The sequence below is a fragment of the Coturnix japonica genome, chromosome 5 (genome assembly GCF_001577835.2).
Source record: "Coturnix japonica isolate 7356 chromosome 5, Coturnix japonica 2.1, whole genome shotgun sequence".
In the NCBI taxonomy this organism is placed as follows: Eukaryota; Metazoa; Chordata; class Aves; order Galliformes; family Phasianidae; genus Coturnix; species Coturnix japonica.
The window spans coordinates 32,692,194-32,707,215 of record NC_029520.1 but is presented as its reverse complement, the minus strand read 5'-3'; the positions used below and the strand labels follow the sequence as shown (position 1 = coordinate 32,707,215).

Sequence of the window (15,022 nt, the reverse complement as noted above, 5' to 3'; positions counted from 1 at the left end):
ATAGCTGAGCTACAGCAGTAGTAAAAGAATGAGTATTTTACTGATTTAATAAGTTAACGTGTTTCATATTTCTAATGAAAGTAGAAGAGGTACAGGCCAGATATGGTTGTAGTCCTGCACTGTTTATCACTTTGAGATAGTGCCAAAAATGTCAAGTTCGTTAATACATAACTCCATGAAGTTGTAAGGAAGGGGTGGTGGCATGGAGATTCCTCGAGTGTCAGTGCCTGGACCTTCTGCCAGGATGTGTGACTCAAGGAAACTGGAAGCACTGAACAAACACCACACCTGTTCGCAGGCATAAAATTTCAACCACCCCACAGTTCCAAAGGAAAAGCCACAGCCAAATTTCAGTTCAAAAATTATATTAAATATAAAATAACCAATTAATGCACTTACAGAAAAATTAAACCGTTATGAAAGTAACCACTTCCATACAGTTTGAAAACAAACAAACATAAAAACTGAAGAAAGGATTAAGTTAAGGCACGGTGAGTAATACAGCATATTTTACAAAGAAGTTTAACCCCAAGGCAATGAGAATATTTCTGATATACCAGACAGTAGGGACAGAAGAGAACAAACACAACCGACATTAATTTCATGGCAGAAAAACAAAGCGTCATTCAGCTCTGAAGTTTTCATTGTAGAGCTAAGTGAGGCTTTATCTTTGCCACACCATAAGAACTCCCAATATTTTTCTTTGTATTCCCCAGGTACTGATCCACGCTCTCCCTTGCAGATGTTCAGGGTGGAATGATTTTACACAGCTGTCAGCACCCTCTGTATTATCATTCAAAACAAGGTAAAGAACAAACAGATCAAAACAGATGACTGAATCTTTCTCAGAAGATCTGCTGTAGTGTAGAAGGGCACATGAGGGAAGAAAGAATTTGTGTTACACAAGATACTAGTTCAGAGAGCTGTCTGAAGTATGTAACTGAGCTCTGCAAACTAATCCCAAGGTTCCTGGCCTGTGCTGTTCCAGCATGCTCCTTGGTTAGCTGGTAGTGGGAACAAGGCTGGGGAAGTATGATGACATCCAACAGAAAACTTCACTGAAGGTTCTCAAAATTTCTGAATTTTATCTATAAATATTCTGCAAAGGAAGTGACTGGGACACGGTTACTTGTTTTCCTGCCTACAGCAATGACTCCTGATTGTCCCAATGAAAACCATTCACCTTTTGCAACTTAGAACTAGGATCACAGTCATTGCAATAAAACCCTTTAATTGGTAATTGGGGGTAGTTAAAAACTGGAGTGAATCTGAATTTCACTTTAAAAAGAATGAGTTTTGTTTCAATACTAAAACAAGCTTGTTTGTTTTTTGGTTTTTTTTTTCATTTAAAAGAAGATACTTCAGCCTGGTTTTATAATTCCCAGTTATTTTTGAATTCTGCACAAGGGGGGAAAAGATACCTGCACAAGCACATTCCTTATTCATAACGTTAAACAAACTGCCTGCTCAGGTTAATTAGGTGCACTGATTCAGGTATCGTATGACAAAAAGGGAAAAAACAAAAAAACAACAAAGGTGTAGTTACAGGTTGTTACTATACACAATGCCTACCCCATTCGTTACGATTTAGCAAGATCTCAATTTACTCTCCATGCCAATTCAGAGCATGTAAATAAGTATTTGAACAGGTGGCTCGCTATTAATTCTTGGATCTAGAGGGACAGCATCTTATGCTGACACTAGTTCTGTGCTTGATTACAGCACTAAATGGAACAGCTGAGCACTATCAGCTTCCAACAGTGCTGGTACTGGTACCTACGTATTCAGGGGTGTTTATAGTCTCCCTTTAAAGTTAAGAGTAATAATAAAGTGTCTCATTGGGCCCTTAAATCTAATTAACATTAAATCTAACATCTCTTGTGTCAGTAACGGAAAGATACATGCACACAGTAGTGACAACAAACAGGGGAAGTCAGAAGCTACTATGACTTGTGAGTTACAGGATGTTGATTCCTATTAATCTATTCATAGAGAGCTAAGTTGCAAACAGTGTACAAATCAGAAATAGGTGTTTAAAAGAGCTTCACATCTGCAATCCAGAGTGCCAGACAACAATTTAAATGTCTTACTTGCTTTACAAGAAATTCAATTTTAGACAAAATGTTTGTAGTACAATTTTCATTTTAACTTTAGTGCCAATTTGGCAGAATGCCTCAGCCTTTATTAGGCTGACAGAAGGAAGAGACATCACTTAGCTCTCTCCTGATCAATAAGAATGCTTGAAGTTGTATTACAATGAACAAGTATCATCCTATTTTTCTGCTTGTAGCCAGACTGTGACACCTGACACTTCCTATTTCCTACGGAATACAAAGTTTTTCACTTACTTAAGAAACTACATCTTGTTTATTTTCCACAACAGACTGGCAATCTCCCTCATTTTCGAAGTTTACATTCACAAAAGAAGTACTTGTTGCTTCAGGCTGGTCTGTTTGGACAGGAGCCTCTGCCTGTAGTTTGTTCTGCTGCTCCTGATGCTGTCTTTCTGCTTCTTCTGACATCCTGTTTTCCTGTTCCTCCTCTTCTTCCTAAAATAAACCACCAGGTTCATAAGCTACTGTTTCCTTGAAGTAAATGAGGCTTATATTCTGTAAGAATATATCAATTCCCATTAGAAGACACAAATATTTGTTCTGCTTAATAACAGTCACCAGCTTATCATAATTCCACAACTCCCATTAAGGAAAAAAAAATACCACCAAAAGTGAAGAATTGAACTGTGTCCCACCAGCACAAAAAAAGTGACATGTCTAGATAAGCAGTGTTTAGTGAACAGTAGTAGTGATAGGTCTACTTTCTATGAAGCATTTCAATGCTATTTTAATAATAAAAAGCTATTAAAATAAAGTAAGTGTCAGAAGTGTTAAAGCTTTAAGTTTTTTTTGCATAGGGCACTGGCCTCCTATCATTCATATTCAGTTACAGTTTGGAATAAATGGTAACATAACGTTCAATTTACCCTTGAATTCAGAGTTGGAAATTACACCTACTTTTACTGAGTAAAGTGAGGAAGCTGCCTCCTTAGAGTGTTCCTCTCAACTTTCTTACACTTCTGACTTACTTAAACATTTGTTGTAGAAGAGAAGCAAGCAGAGCAGCAGTCAGGACCCAACCAATTCTAAGACTGACAGTCTGATGAGAAAATGCTTGTGGATAAGCAAATATAAATCATGTATCAAGTGAAAACTGAAGGTGAGCTGAAACAGAGGATCTGAAACTTCATTTCAGTAATCAATGTAGGAATACAGATTTTATTTTTGAAAGTGCCGGGGAAGATAAGTAGGGAGAAGAAAAGCTTAAGAGCCCAATCTCACGCACAACATACCTCTTTCTTCATTCTGTAATACTCATCGATGGCGTACTGGTATTTTGGAGTGCTTATCCCCAAAACAGATGCAATCTTTTCCCCAAGGAAATCACACACTGAAAACAAACAGGATTTTATAAATGATTAATATATGGAAGAAAGCTGTTGAACACCACTCTGCTGTAAAAGGTATCAACTTTCCCGAATGGTTTTCCATTATTGTACATCACTCAAAAGAGAAAATCTGCTATGCTAAGCTACTTCTGTATAGACTTTAGCGTAATAAATTAATAATTGCTCTTTAAGAAAGAGAATGAACAAAAAAACAGAATGTGGAAATGAATGAAAAGCTTGACAGTGGTAGTGTTTACATTCTAACAGCTTTAGCTTTGCATCCAGGTTTGTTTTGTTAGGGCATCCATTAGAATTTAAGCTTTTAACTGAAATTTAACTGAAAATTAGGTAAAAACATATGGCTACCAACCATACTGGCACTTCAGTCTAGTGGTACCAGACAACTGAGGTAATTTAATGATAGATGTACACTTTAATCCAGTATCATTTTAAATAATGCTCTGTGTTGCATTCTGATGCATTGATAAAATTTATAGATCTCAGCTGTCTCAGTTTTCAAGGCAAAATGTAGAACTACTTTGCCATAACATGTAGTGAATTCAGAACTATGGCACAGGTGGGCGTGGGTCAGTTGGCTGCTGTATCAAAATGATAGTTAAACCACTATTGCTTCAATAAAAGCAAACAATGAATCAAATATATTGCACTTCAAATTACAAATCTGCTCCTACGAAGCAAATGAATGAGTTACTCAGTAATCTTTGGTGGAAACAGAAGTCATCAACTGAATGGTTCTCAGAGCGTACAGTCATTTTATAAATGACCTTCCAGATAGAGCTCTTGCAAATCATCAGTTCAAATGGCAAATACAGGAGGCAAAACTTAAGAGGGAAGAAGGAAGCCTCTAGCAGTCCTCAAACTCATAAAAGATTTCTGGAAAATGTAAAAGGAAGAAGGAAAAAAAAAGGAGAGTGAGATCTACCTTTGTGAATGAGGAAAAGATACGGCAATGAACGGGATTGTAGTGTAAAGTGTTTCTAAAAATAATAATAGTTTAATCAATAGGACAGACTGTAAGCAGTCTTTTAAATACTGACAATCAGGCTGTATAATGATGGAAATCCCGCAGATATTTGTCAGTATACAATACAGAATACTTCATGTGTTGGGAAGAATACAGACTAGGACAAGCATTCTAAAAACTATATTTAGCTAAGAATTAAGTGAATCGATACCTGATAAGGTTGACGTGGCAACTCTCAACATATGAAACCATAGGTAAGGTCCCCACGTGAGTGTTGTCTGTAACAACAAAAACAGTTACCAACATGTATAGCTATATGTTAAAGATACATGGTAAGTCATGCAAATGCTCAAGTAGATCTAGAACAAAGTCTGCAATGGCACCTGTTTGCAGCTACCACAATATTTTTGCTTTACAGTAAGTATAGACCAGGCATATCTGAAACAAGATATCACTGCAAGATACAAAAACTAACCATTGTTTACATCTGGGAACATTAATTTCACCATTTTTTGTTTCCCACTCCCAGACATGGGAAGCAACAAGCATCCAGCACAATCCCAAGATACTTCCTATAACTATAAAGACCTTCTCATTATGTTCTGACTTTTGTCAGACCAAGCAGAGAACTGGGCTAACCAAATATTCTCTGATTATAATAATGAGAGAACAACAAAAGACGGTTTAAAAACCAAACAAGTGAAAAAAAGGTCTGTGAGGAAAAAGATGGGGTTCCACCATTTGTGTAAGGGCAGCTGGAGTTCATGGAGCTCTGCCTGTGCTTAGATAAAGGCCAGCTGAGAGCTTTAAAGCACCATGGGTGATACTGTAGGATGTGCGTGCTATAGGACAAATGACCAGGAAGAGCAAATGCATGAGGCCTGCTACACACGGCTAGAAACAGTCTCAGTGGTGACCTCCATCACCATAACACCTGCTGGAAGAACAACACAGCAGGGCATAAACCCAGCAATTTCCTGACACAAGAAGAGGTGATCTGGACCTCACGTTCACCAATGAGGAAAGCATCTGCTTTCAGAATGTTTAAGCAAACTGGACACAGCTAAGTTTGTGAACCCTGATGGGATGCACAGTTACTAAGATGGTGAAGGGACTGGAACATCCTCCACATGAAGGAAGGATGAGAGAGGTGGGGCTGTTCAACACTGAGAAGACTCTGGGGAAATCTTATCCGTGAGTACAATCTGTCAAGCAAAAAGCTCAAGCTGGCAGGCAGAAGTAAAACAGATGCTACATATTTTTGGCAATGGATATGGAAAACGTCCTGCCAAGGTAAAAGTGTAAGCAAAACCAGCTGCTATCCTGCTTATACAAAAGCACCTCCAGTTGTTGATTACGTACGCAGTTGGCAGACAAACCAACGACAATCATTTCTCAGTTTGTTCAGTTGAAGAACTCAAAGTGCTGGAAAAGCTCATTGCCACAGGTGCAAATAATGGCATTGACAAGCCTTTGTACAATCCTTCATAACGAGGTGACGAGGTCAGAACGCGCTCACACAGCGCACAGAACAAACAAAAGCCTGCTGTGCAGCAATAAGTAAGAAGCTACAAGAGCCCTTTTAACATTTAAGGATAAAAAGAGAAGCTGAGCTTCAATGTGACAGAAGTAAATCAGACACAGAATATTCTAATGCCCTAGTGCGGTACCACAAACATTACATTAGAGTCTCTGCAGGCACAGAGATGCTTTATCTCTGCTATTCCCCCACCACAATTAAAGAACAGTTTGCTATGTTAGAAGTAATTCTAAGTTCAACTTTGTACAAACCTCTGCTTTCTACATGTGTTTCTGGCCTAGCTAGACACTTCTTCACTTAGTCCTATATTTCTGTGCCAGTTCTGATGGTTTAAAAAAAGGAACATTCTTTCAAGTGTCTCTAAAGGCAATACAAAGCCAAAAGAAACCACGTAACGAAGATTCAACAGTAAAATGAAATGCCTGGTAGAGTAAATACCACTGAGAACAAGCAGGAACTTGCAAACACATCCGGGAGAAATAATTCTCCTCTGTTTTTTTTTTCTTACTTCCTCGGGGTAAGTTTGGGCAGCTTCTGACAGGACCTTAGATACCCAAGCGAGAGATCCAAATATGAGCTGAGATGAGGTACTAGAGAGAGCACAAGGACCTTATGGGTGATAAGAACATAAATGTTATGCAAAAACTGAATACAAATTAATAGCACTATATGAAATATCTTTGATTTATGGAGTGACACTGGAAAATGGTACTTAATTCAGGTCCTACAGTACCAAAGTCAGTTCAGCAGGAACTGCACACCCTGACGTTATGTATCTTTGTCCAAAGAAGCGTTGATGTTCAGTGTAATCAAAACAAGGACAGATAATATTGTATTTCTTGATGCAGGGCACTAGTTTAATATGAGGGAACAGTATTTCTCCTACCAACATTCTCTTAAGTATATGTTTCTACAATGCTTAACTATACTACTTTGCTATCATGATTTAATTTTGTTTTTTAAAATTAAAAATATAATGTGTATTTACACTTGATTTTAAATTACAAAACATCCTAATGCACAATTCTAATCTAAAACTCAGCTACAATATGATCTGTCCGAGTCCACGTACAGAAGGTGTTAGCACTCTGCATTTTAAGTAGGAATTATCATAATGAATTCATCCACTGGTAAAACCAAGAGGGCTATGATTCAGCAACAGAACATGATACTGTTCCCTAGTATGGTGCTGCCTAAGGGAGCAGACACACTGCTGATCTTCTGAATGTGCCATATAAACAATGCACAGTCACATTTCTTTTGCCAGATTTCATTCCCTAATAACACTTCAGAGCTTTCTAAAGATTGTAGGTTTTCTGTTAGGTTGATTTTGTTCACTTTGTTTTGTTGGGGTTTTTTTGGAGTGAGTGTGTAGTTTTCCTCAGAGAAAATGGCAAAATGAGTTAAAGAATCATTTACTGATTTAAGAAAAAGCAGGCTGTGTTTTATGAGTTAAATATTGCCAAACAGATTATCTTCCATTGTTTACTGTGTCAAGACGCAGTTTAATGAGTTTAATTACTGATTGAGTAGTCACTGGTATAACAAGTCCTTCAGTGAACACAGCAGGTGAAACTGCTATCACAGGCCAGTTAAAACAAGATTGAAGGGCACAGGAAAAAAAAGCACATATTGTGTGATGAATAGCAATTATTTGGTCATTGACTGATTTTCCTTCCTCACTGCCAAGTTCTTAAAATAAAACTAGACTTTCCAAGTTCTCAGACAGCATAAAATAATGCTTTTTTGCTACATGAAGTTAAGCTGCTTTTAACTAGGAGGTATCAGAATCATCTTCCTGTAAGAATATCGTTCTGTCTTTCCAACAAAATTGATCTGTTCTGGAGCAACACTGACGAAACGTTCTCAGATGAATGCTAAGGTTACAACCAACAGTTATATTGTTGCTTATAGCTGCTCTGCAAAGGCATTTCTGCCCACTCAGCTACTAGGTGAAAGCAACAAAGGGACAATCCAGGGTAGGCAAAAAGATATCTTCTGGAGCCGGTTGGAGAAAGGTGGAGGTGGGCAGAATTAAAGGAGATTTGCAATATAAACTACATTTTTGGATAAAAGATTCAGTTATGAACAAAGCATTTACAAACACCAAAAAGGCAAAGGAGACCACTAATATTAAAAAATGTTATCTTAAAAAAAGAAGTCAGAAAAATGTAGTAAGCATGACCTGTGTTTTGTATACAACTCCCTCTTAAAAATCCACAACAGACCGGACACTCTGAACCAAAACCAGCAATGAACAGAATGCTGACTTAGAGAAGTATCAGAATCTCTGCTTCAAAGCAAAACGTAAGACTCAGTATCTTATGAGAATTTGTTTTGGGTGGCATCACGCTGAATTCTTTAGTATTCAAAATACATACATGTTACTTTGCTTAGTACAGAAGACATTGCCATCGTCTGCTTAGCTCTGCAGTGTAACCCAAGGTATAGCTACTGAAGAAGATTCCTTACAACACAGCAAAATATTTGTTTCTCTTAAGAGTTAAGTTTAAACTCTTAAGTTTAAACTCACCCAGAACCTGCTACTATGCCAATACCAGCTGAGCTTTGGATTTTCATGATTTAAAGTTTCTATTCCAAATATTATGTGCTTTTTCTAAAAATAAATTGGTCCAGGAACAGCTATTATTTGCAACATACTTTTTAGTATCCCAACCGAGATAACAAGTTTTAGACATGCTGGTCCCAGCAAACTGACTACTTAATTGCTTTTATAGAAATCCTACAATAAAAACATTTTCAAGGCAGCTGTTGGCTAAAACATCAAAGCTCAGCTTGGACTAACATTTCTTCAATTCAGTGGCTCAGTTGGGATACAGGAAGCATTCAGCAGATAAGGTAAACTTCACTTAATGGCAACCCTTGGTCTAATCAAGTTTATTCTGCCAAGGTAAAAAGCAATGCTTAATGGGGCATACTGTGCTCCACAATAAAGTATTCTGCTTCAGAAGGTTCTTTTATTATTTAAAAAAAAAAAAAAGTAATAAAAATTAAATATTTCATAAACTGTAGTGGAATAAAGCAATTTTAACTGTACCATACAATTTGCTTTTTGGTATTCAGAATAAAATTCATATTAGGAAAGCAGGAGTATGATCCCACAAACTCCTGGCAGTGGTGAATATTTGAGGACTTTTTAGTTAAGTGTCCATTTGTACAGCAGTGTGTACTTCTCTGGGCTCATGATAATTGATGCACATGATAATGCAGTGGAATTGTTCTACTGAGAGGAAATGACAGAGAAATTACACAGATCTAGTCCCCTGCTAATTATAATTGAAAAAAAATAATCTCTGTCTGAATCTACAGGAACCTGACAGAGCCCTCAATGCATGGAACAGATCTGAAGAGTCTGAAGATCCATTCATGTTACAGGAATATTCAGTAAGTTTCACAGTTCCTGCACTTCTAGAGTAAAATCTTAAGGAGAAGAAAAAAAAACAAAATACCCCCTCCTGCTCCCCCAAAGCTATCATTTATCAATTGTTTATCAGTTAAATATATTTATTTGCGATGATTACATTTTAATTAACACGTAAGCTTGACATGCATTTTTATACCAATACATCTGCTCTCAGGCTAATGTTACTTTTCTTTGTATACAAGAAAGAGGTACCAATGCCATCAGTACATCCAAGTCTGAATGCAACAGCTTTATACATGAATCCCTTGGAGCCCCAATCCCAGCTCTCCATACTCTCATAGCAGCTCAATCCTCGAACTATTACTTTTTCTTCAAGCTAAATTAATTTTGCAGAGGGAATAAAGGAGAACTGATTGAAAGTCCTTCACAATGCAAACCCCTTGTGGCCACACCACTTCTTCAGAAGAAAAAGAGAAGAAAGTCAAACTCTTCACTGAAATCCCTCCCTTTTGCTTCCCTGGGAAGGATGCACACTCAAATAAATACAGCACCTAGTCACACAGTAATTAGAAAGCTTTCAACACAACGTTTCTTAGTTAAAGATTCCCATCCATGGGGCACAAGTCATTTCAACAGCAATGCTTATGTCATGTAGAAAACACCACCAGTTTCTGTGTGTGCAGTGACTCTTATCTGAAGTGTAGGAACAAGCAGCTCTGAACAGGCATTTGCCTCCAAAGCACGGGCAGGCTGGCTGCTGCACAAAGCAACAACCCCCAGCCACTTGACAGTACTCAGCACATGGGGAAAGATCCAGCTGATTTCAAGAACCCCACTTCAAGTCAGTCAGTACAGGCAAACAAGGCCAGAGAAGGCCAGAAATGGAGTCCCACAGACAGGCAGGGTATGGGACTGTAGACTCAACTTATGGGAAGACGGAATTGTAGGAGGGCAGAGAATAAATAGTTGGATACCAGTTTGTGGGGTTGTCATAAAAGAAGCACAAGACTGGGGTTTCTCAGTGCCTAGAGCCAATTGAATTAACTGAACCTTTGATACACCATATCAATTTGTGACATCGAAACTAAAGGAAAAACCGCAAGTAGTTATCCAATAAACCAGTAAGCAGAAATGTATGAAGTGAAATACTTACAGGATCTACAGGAGGCAACAGGTCTTTTTTCTCTTGTTCATCTTCCTCTTCATCTGTGCTATATTCTTCCATTGTTTCTCCACTTGCAAAGTGAATAACCCTCCTTGGAACTTTCTTCTTCTTTCCTATGACACCCAGCTCCACATTCTCAAAGCCTCTATCTCCATTTGCAAGTTGCTACAGAGAAGAACAAAAATAAAAGTTATCTCAAGTACGCTTCTGTGCAGTAAGCTGAAAAACTGGACTTTTCCCTTCAAAACTTAATGATGTGTTTGGATTGTTTAATATACATCAGCAATCACCATTAATACAACGGGCCAGGAAAAAAAAGCACAGTTAATGTAGTGGGTAAGGATGGATAAAAAAGAAGTGTGGGTTTGCTCTTCCAGCTGCTGAGTGCTACAGTGCAGTCTTGAAGTCTAAGAAAAAGCACTGGGAAAGCTTTACTTCTGGTTCAAAGGGTAATCCATAATTCTTTAGGATAACAACTCGTGTGGACAGAAAATTTTAGTAAGTTTTGTGTGGTATCCATCAAAAGAGAACCTTCATCTTGGCAGAGCATTTAAATACTGCAACAAGTGCAAAAGTTGTTTTGAAAATACTGCTGTTATACAGAAAAGGACACAGAAAATGTTAAAAATTAAAAGCCAGTTGCTTTTAATGTCCAATACAATATAAAGCACACAATAATGTCCAATACAATATAAAGCACACAAGGAACTACCTAAGTTCCTTATGACACGCTTCTACAATATACAACATAAGGAAGGAAATGTATGCATGTGTACATAGAATTAAGTTCATGTAAAATGGACATGTTCCAATTTCTGAATACTTGCCTATGACAACCTTAGCAGTTTTCACAGATCACAAATCAAAAATATTAGTAAAAATGTGTATTTTCAACACAAAGTTGTAGGATTACCCTTAATCCTAAACACAGTATTGCTCTTCCTGTCACTTATGCTGGGTTCACTAGGAAAATCAATGGGCACAGTGCAGGGGGGCAGGTGAAGGTAGGGGGGCAGAACTGCCTCCTTCATTCCAGGCAATAGATTTATCTCATGCCCAGAGAAGAGAGAGGGAATACACCAATCACATGCTATGCCTGACAGTGTGGAGAGGGAGTACACACTTTGATCATCCCTTCTTGCAGTATGCAGCTGCAGAAAACTGCAAGTCATTTTGGCTTCCTGCAGCATTTCTTTAGCTACCGTGGTGTATTCTATGTGTGTTTCTGGAGGACCAACACAGAATGAAGTGGCAGAATGAAGTTTCCAGTGGTATAATCCAGCTGAACTGGCATTACATTTCCATGCAGAAGCACGAAGCTGACAGCCCCAGGCCTAGCGGACTCTCTCTGTTAAGTTTCAGTCCTGGAAACAGCAGTAGTAGAACAGCAAAGCTGCAGAAATAAGTGCTGAAAAAGCAGAGCCTGAGCACAGGGAGCATCCCTTGTGCCACTGCGAGGGCAGGCACCGCTCACTGCAAGTGGGTTCTGTGCTTTTTGGAGCACAGAGCACCACAGAATTGGCCTCTTACTAAAATTTCACACTTCTTCATTGGCACAGTACAATGATTCCATTTTTCATGGTTAGCCACAGTACTGAAGAGCACTATTTCTTATGACTATTTATTGTGATCAATAACAGTGAGCCTCACTACAAGCTCCCAGAAATCAGACTCTGCTGATTTTGATTCATTTAACTCAAATACTTCAAATATCTTCTTGCTTAGAAAAACAGTGTATCAAATCTTTAAAATTTAAAAGCAAGGTTTAATTCTCTGGCTCTGGAAGCTGTACACTTCTCAGTGCACCCTGTAACCCCTCTTACACTGGAAAGGAGCTCAGCACAGTTGGTGCTGCTACAACATTTTGGACCAATGTAGTCAACACGATAAACTAAAAGAATCATCAAGAAACGATAAAACATTTCCCTTAGTAATCTGCTCCAGAGACCTGAATATATTTAATAAAATAAAACACGTCAGCTGCTGCTTTGATCATTACACGGGCGGCAAACCTAGATGTTGTTTCCAATCATCACTGTGGCATTTGCCCTTTTAATTTTCTCGTGCACAACGCCAACAAAAGCCACCTCTCCCAGCTGCAAGCAGAAGTCCAGCATCAGTACATTTTATTTCCCTTCCCAACAGGATCTGCTCAAAAATGTGGCAATACAAATCTATTCCGTAATTATCATCCAGACTCACTTTATAGCGAAACACAACAGTTTAATCTGTTTGAGTCCTTACACATTTAGCTTCTTTTTCCAACGCAGGGAGCTGTCATAAAATCACCCCTCACGGGTGCAGCTCTAGTCAGGTTGCCATCTCGTTTTCTTCCTCAGGCCTATCCCCACCACCACATTACACAGGTCCTGAAAGCCCTGACACATGGCATAACAAATAAATGCTTATACAAGCATTTACTTTGGCTTCCATACTGTCAGCTATTAAACACGAGGCTAGTTACCTTTGTGCTCTCTTCTTCATCTTTAGCTGTGATGATGCTCTATCAAGTCTGTCATGCTATCTCCTTTTCCTTTCAAATGCCCCCTTAGAATTTTAATTCACTTTATGACCCTCGCACACCTCCCCTGTTGGAAGGTTACATCCCTAAGCGTTGTTCCTCATTACTTCTTTCACCCTCCCCCTCACCTCAGTTTTTGGCAGAAGCCGGCAGAGTAGTAGGGAGCACTTCAGCTGTGCTGGTACAGTGCCCAGCACCATGGAATTCCAGCCCACGATCCAAATGCCAAAACAAATAAACCACGATGAAGGATGAAATGTGTGAGGACACCTACAGCCGGCACTCAGGGACACAGTCCCCCAGAAGGATGAGTAATTAGTTCACAGGGAGCTGCTGGCCTGATGGCACTAGTCACTGGGAGGCTGTAATACTAATCACGACACGGTCCCGCCCGTGCCATCCTGTCTGCCTGTATTTGTATTATTTTTGTTTTCGGTGCATTCTCCTTAACTTTCTGGCCTGTGTTTCAAGCGTCATTAAACCACACGAGCCTTCTACAAGCAGAAGACGACAAAGTAAGGGTGGGAGAGCAGAGCTGTAAGAAGCCCTCGGAACCGCGAGCCTCAGGACGGCAGCGCACGGCCAAGGCGAGGCACAGGAGCACCGAGCGGCTGAGAGCTCTGCAGGGCAAAGTCCGCCCGAGACCCGGTGTCGCGTGCGCCCGAGGCAGGGATCTCTGACACCTCGGCTGTGTCACCGACACGCCGGCTGGAAGCGGAAAGCCGCCCTGATTCAATATTTATCAGGCGATTTGTAAGGCGCTGTTCACCCGTGAAACAGAAGCCGCCCGCGCTGCGGGCTGTAAGTACAGCGCACCGAAGGGCAGAGCTGTGCCGGCTCACACGACCCCCGACCCTCCCGCTGCACTCGGCCACGCATATCGCGGCCCCGCCCGAGCCGCCCCGGCCTGTCCCCGCCGAGCGCCGGTGGTCCCCGATGGTCCCGCTCACCTGCTCGGGCTCCATGGCGCAGGCGGCGGCCGCGGGGCTGGCGGCGGGCGCGCAGTAGAGGGTGATGGCGGACAGCCCCTGCTCCATCCTCCCGCCCGCCGCGGCGCCGGGGGAGGGCGGCAGCGGCCCGCGGCGGCCCAGGGAAGCGAACGACCGGGCGGCACCGCCCGTCACACCGCCCGGCGGGGCGGGGCGCTGAGAGGCCGCTGGGGCCTGGTGGGCCCTGCCGTGCTCCCGGCCCTAGGCCGCTGAGCGGGGAACGAGGAAACGCGCGGCGCTCGAGCTCCTTCGGGCATTGCGTCCTCCAACTGCAGCAGTCAGAGCCAGGAGAGCCTGGGGACAAACATACAGGGGATCGCTACCAGGAACAGGCTCTTCAGACAGGGCCGGACTGAGCTCCCCAGCCCGCTCTGCGTCCCCCTCACATCTGCCTCTGCGCCTGTTGGTGGCTCAAGTCTCAACTCAAGAGCAGGATTTCACTTCAGGACAAAAGCATCCGAGCATTAAAGCCTGCAGCCCTTCCAGCACAGCTGCCTGCAGTTGGGGGAACTATCATCCCTCACAAAACCAAAGAACAAAACCAAAGATGGCAAATTTTGGACCTGTGGAAAAGGCCCCACCTTGTGCATTTTAAAGGAGAAACAAAAGGAAAGTAAAAACAGGGTGTCCTGGCCCCTGGGATTTGTCTCAGTGAGAAAATAACATGTATTCCCAGCAGGCAAGGAAAAGCATTTGACTTCACTTAATTGGTTTGCTTTATGGAGCAACAGCAGCGGCAAGCAAAGACTTCTTTCTCCAAACTGAGTGCTGAAGGCTTTTGCTGCTGCTGCTAACCACCTTAACAAAGGGCCAGAACTGACCTAGGAAAAAGCCACTGCCAACAGCTGGAGAACAAGTGCCTCCTCCTCTACCTGTGCAAGATCCTGTTTACAGAACCAAGGAGTGAATGAATCATTTTTTCAAGGTAGGAGTCAGTGGCTGTAACTCACACTGCCATTACTTACATGATGACAAGGATGATACAGGATTGAAGG

At 40.9% G+C, this 15,022-nt stretch overlaps 1 protein-coding gene across 1 annotated transcript; it reads right to left on the bottom strand.

The window, feature by feature from the left end:
* Window positions 1-348: 348 nt before the first annotated feature.
* On the bottom strand, window positions 349-14,167 carry FAM177A1 (family with sequence similarity 177 member A1). Its single transcript, XM_015864994.2, has 5 exons — window positions 13,989-14,167; window positions 10,506-10,682; window positions 4,639-4,705; window positions 3,347-3,444; window positions 349-2,549 (listed from the first exon to the last, which is right to left on the bottom strand). Exons 1-5 carry the CDS (start codon window positions 14,073-14,075, stop codon window positions 2,349-2,351), a joined length of 630 nt encoding a protein of 209 aa, XP_015720480.1. The 5' UTR covers window positions 14,076-14,167; the 3' UTR covers window positions 349-2,348.
* Window positions 14,168-15,022: the final 855 nt, after the last annotated feature.

Excerpts from the sequence above, each read along its gene's own strand:
- FAM177A1 (XM_015864994.2), bottom strand. The coding sequence starts at position 14,075 with ATGGAGCAGGGGCTGTCCGCCATCACCCTCTACTGCGCGCCCGCCGCC. Across the intron at positions 4,706-10,505 it reads TGTTGCCTCCTGTAGATCCT|ACAACACTCACGTGGGGACC; the intron begins GTAAGTATTTCA and ends TTGTTGTTACAG. Across the intron at positions 2,550-3,346 it reads ATTACAGAATGAAGAAAGAG|GAAGAAGAGGAGGAACAGGA; the intron begins GTATGTTGTGCG and ends GGTTTATTTTAG.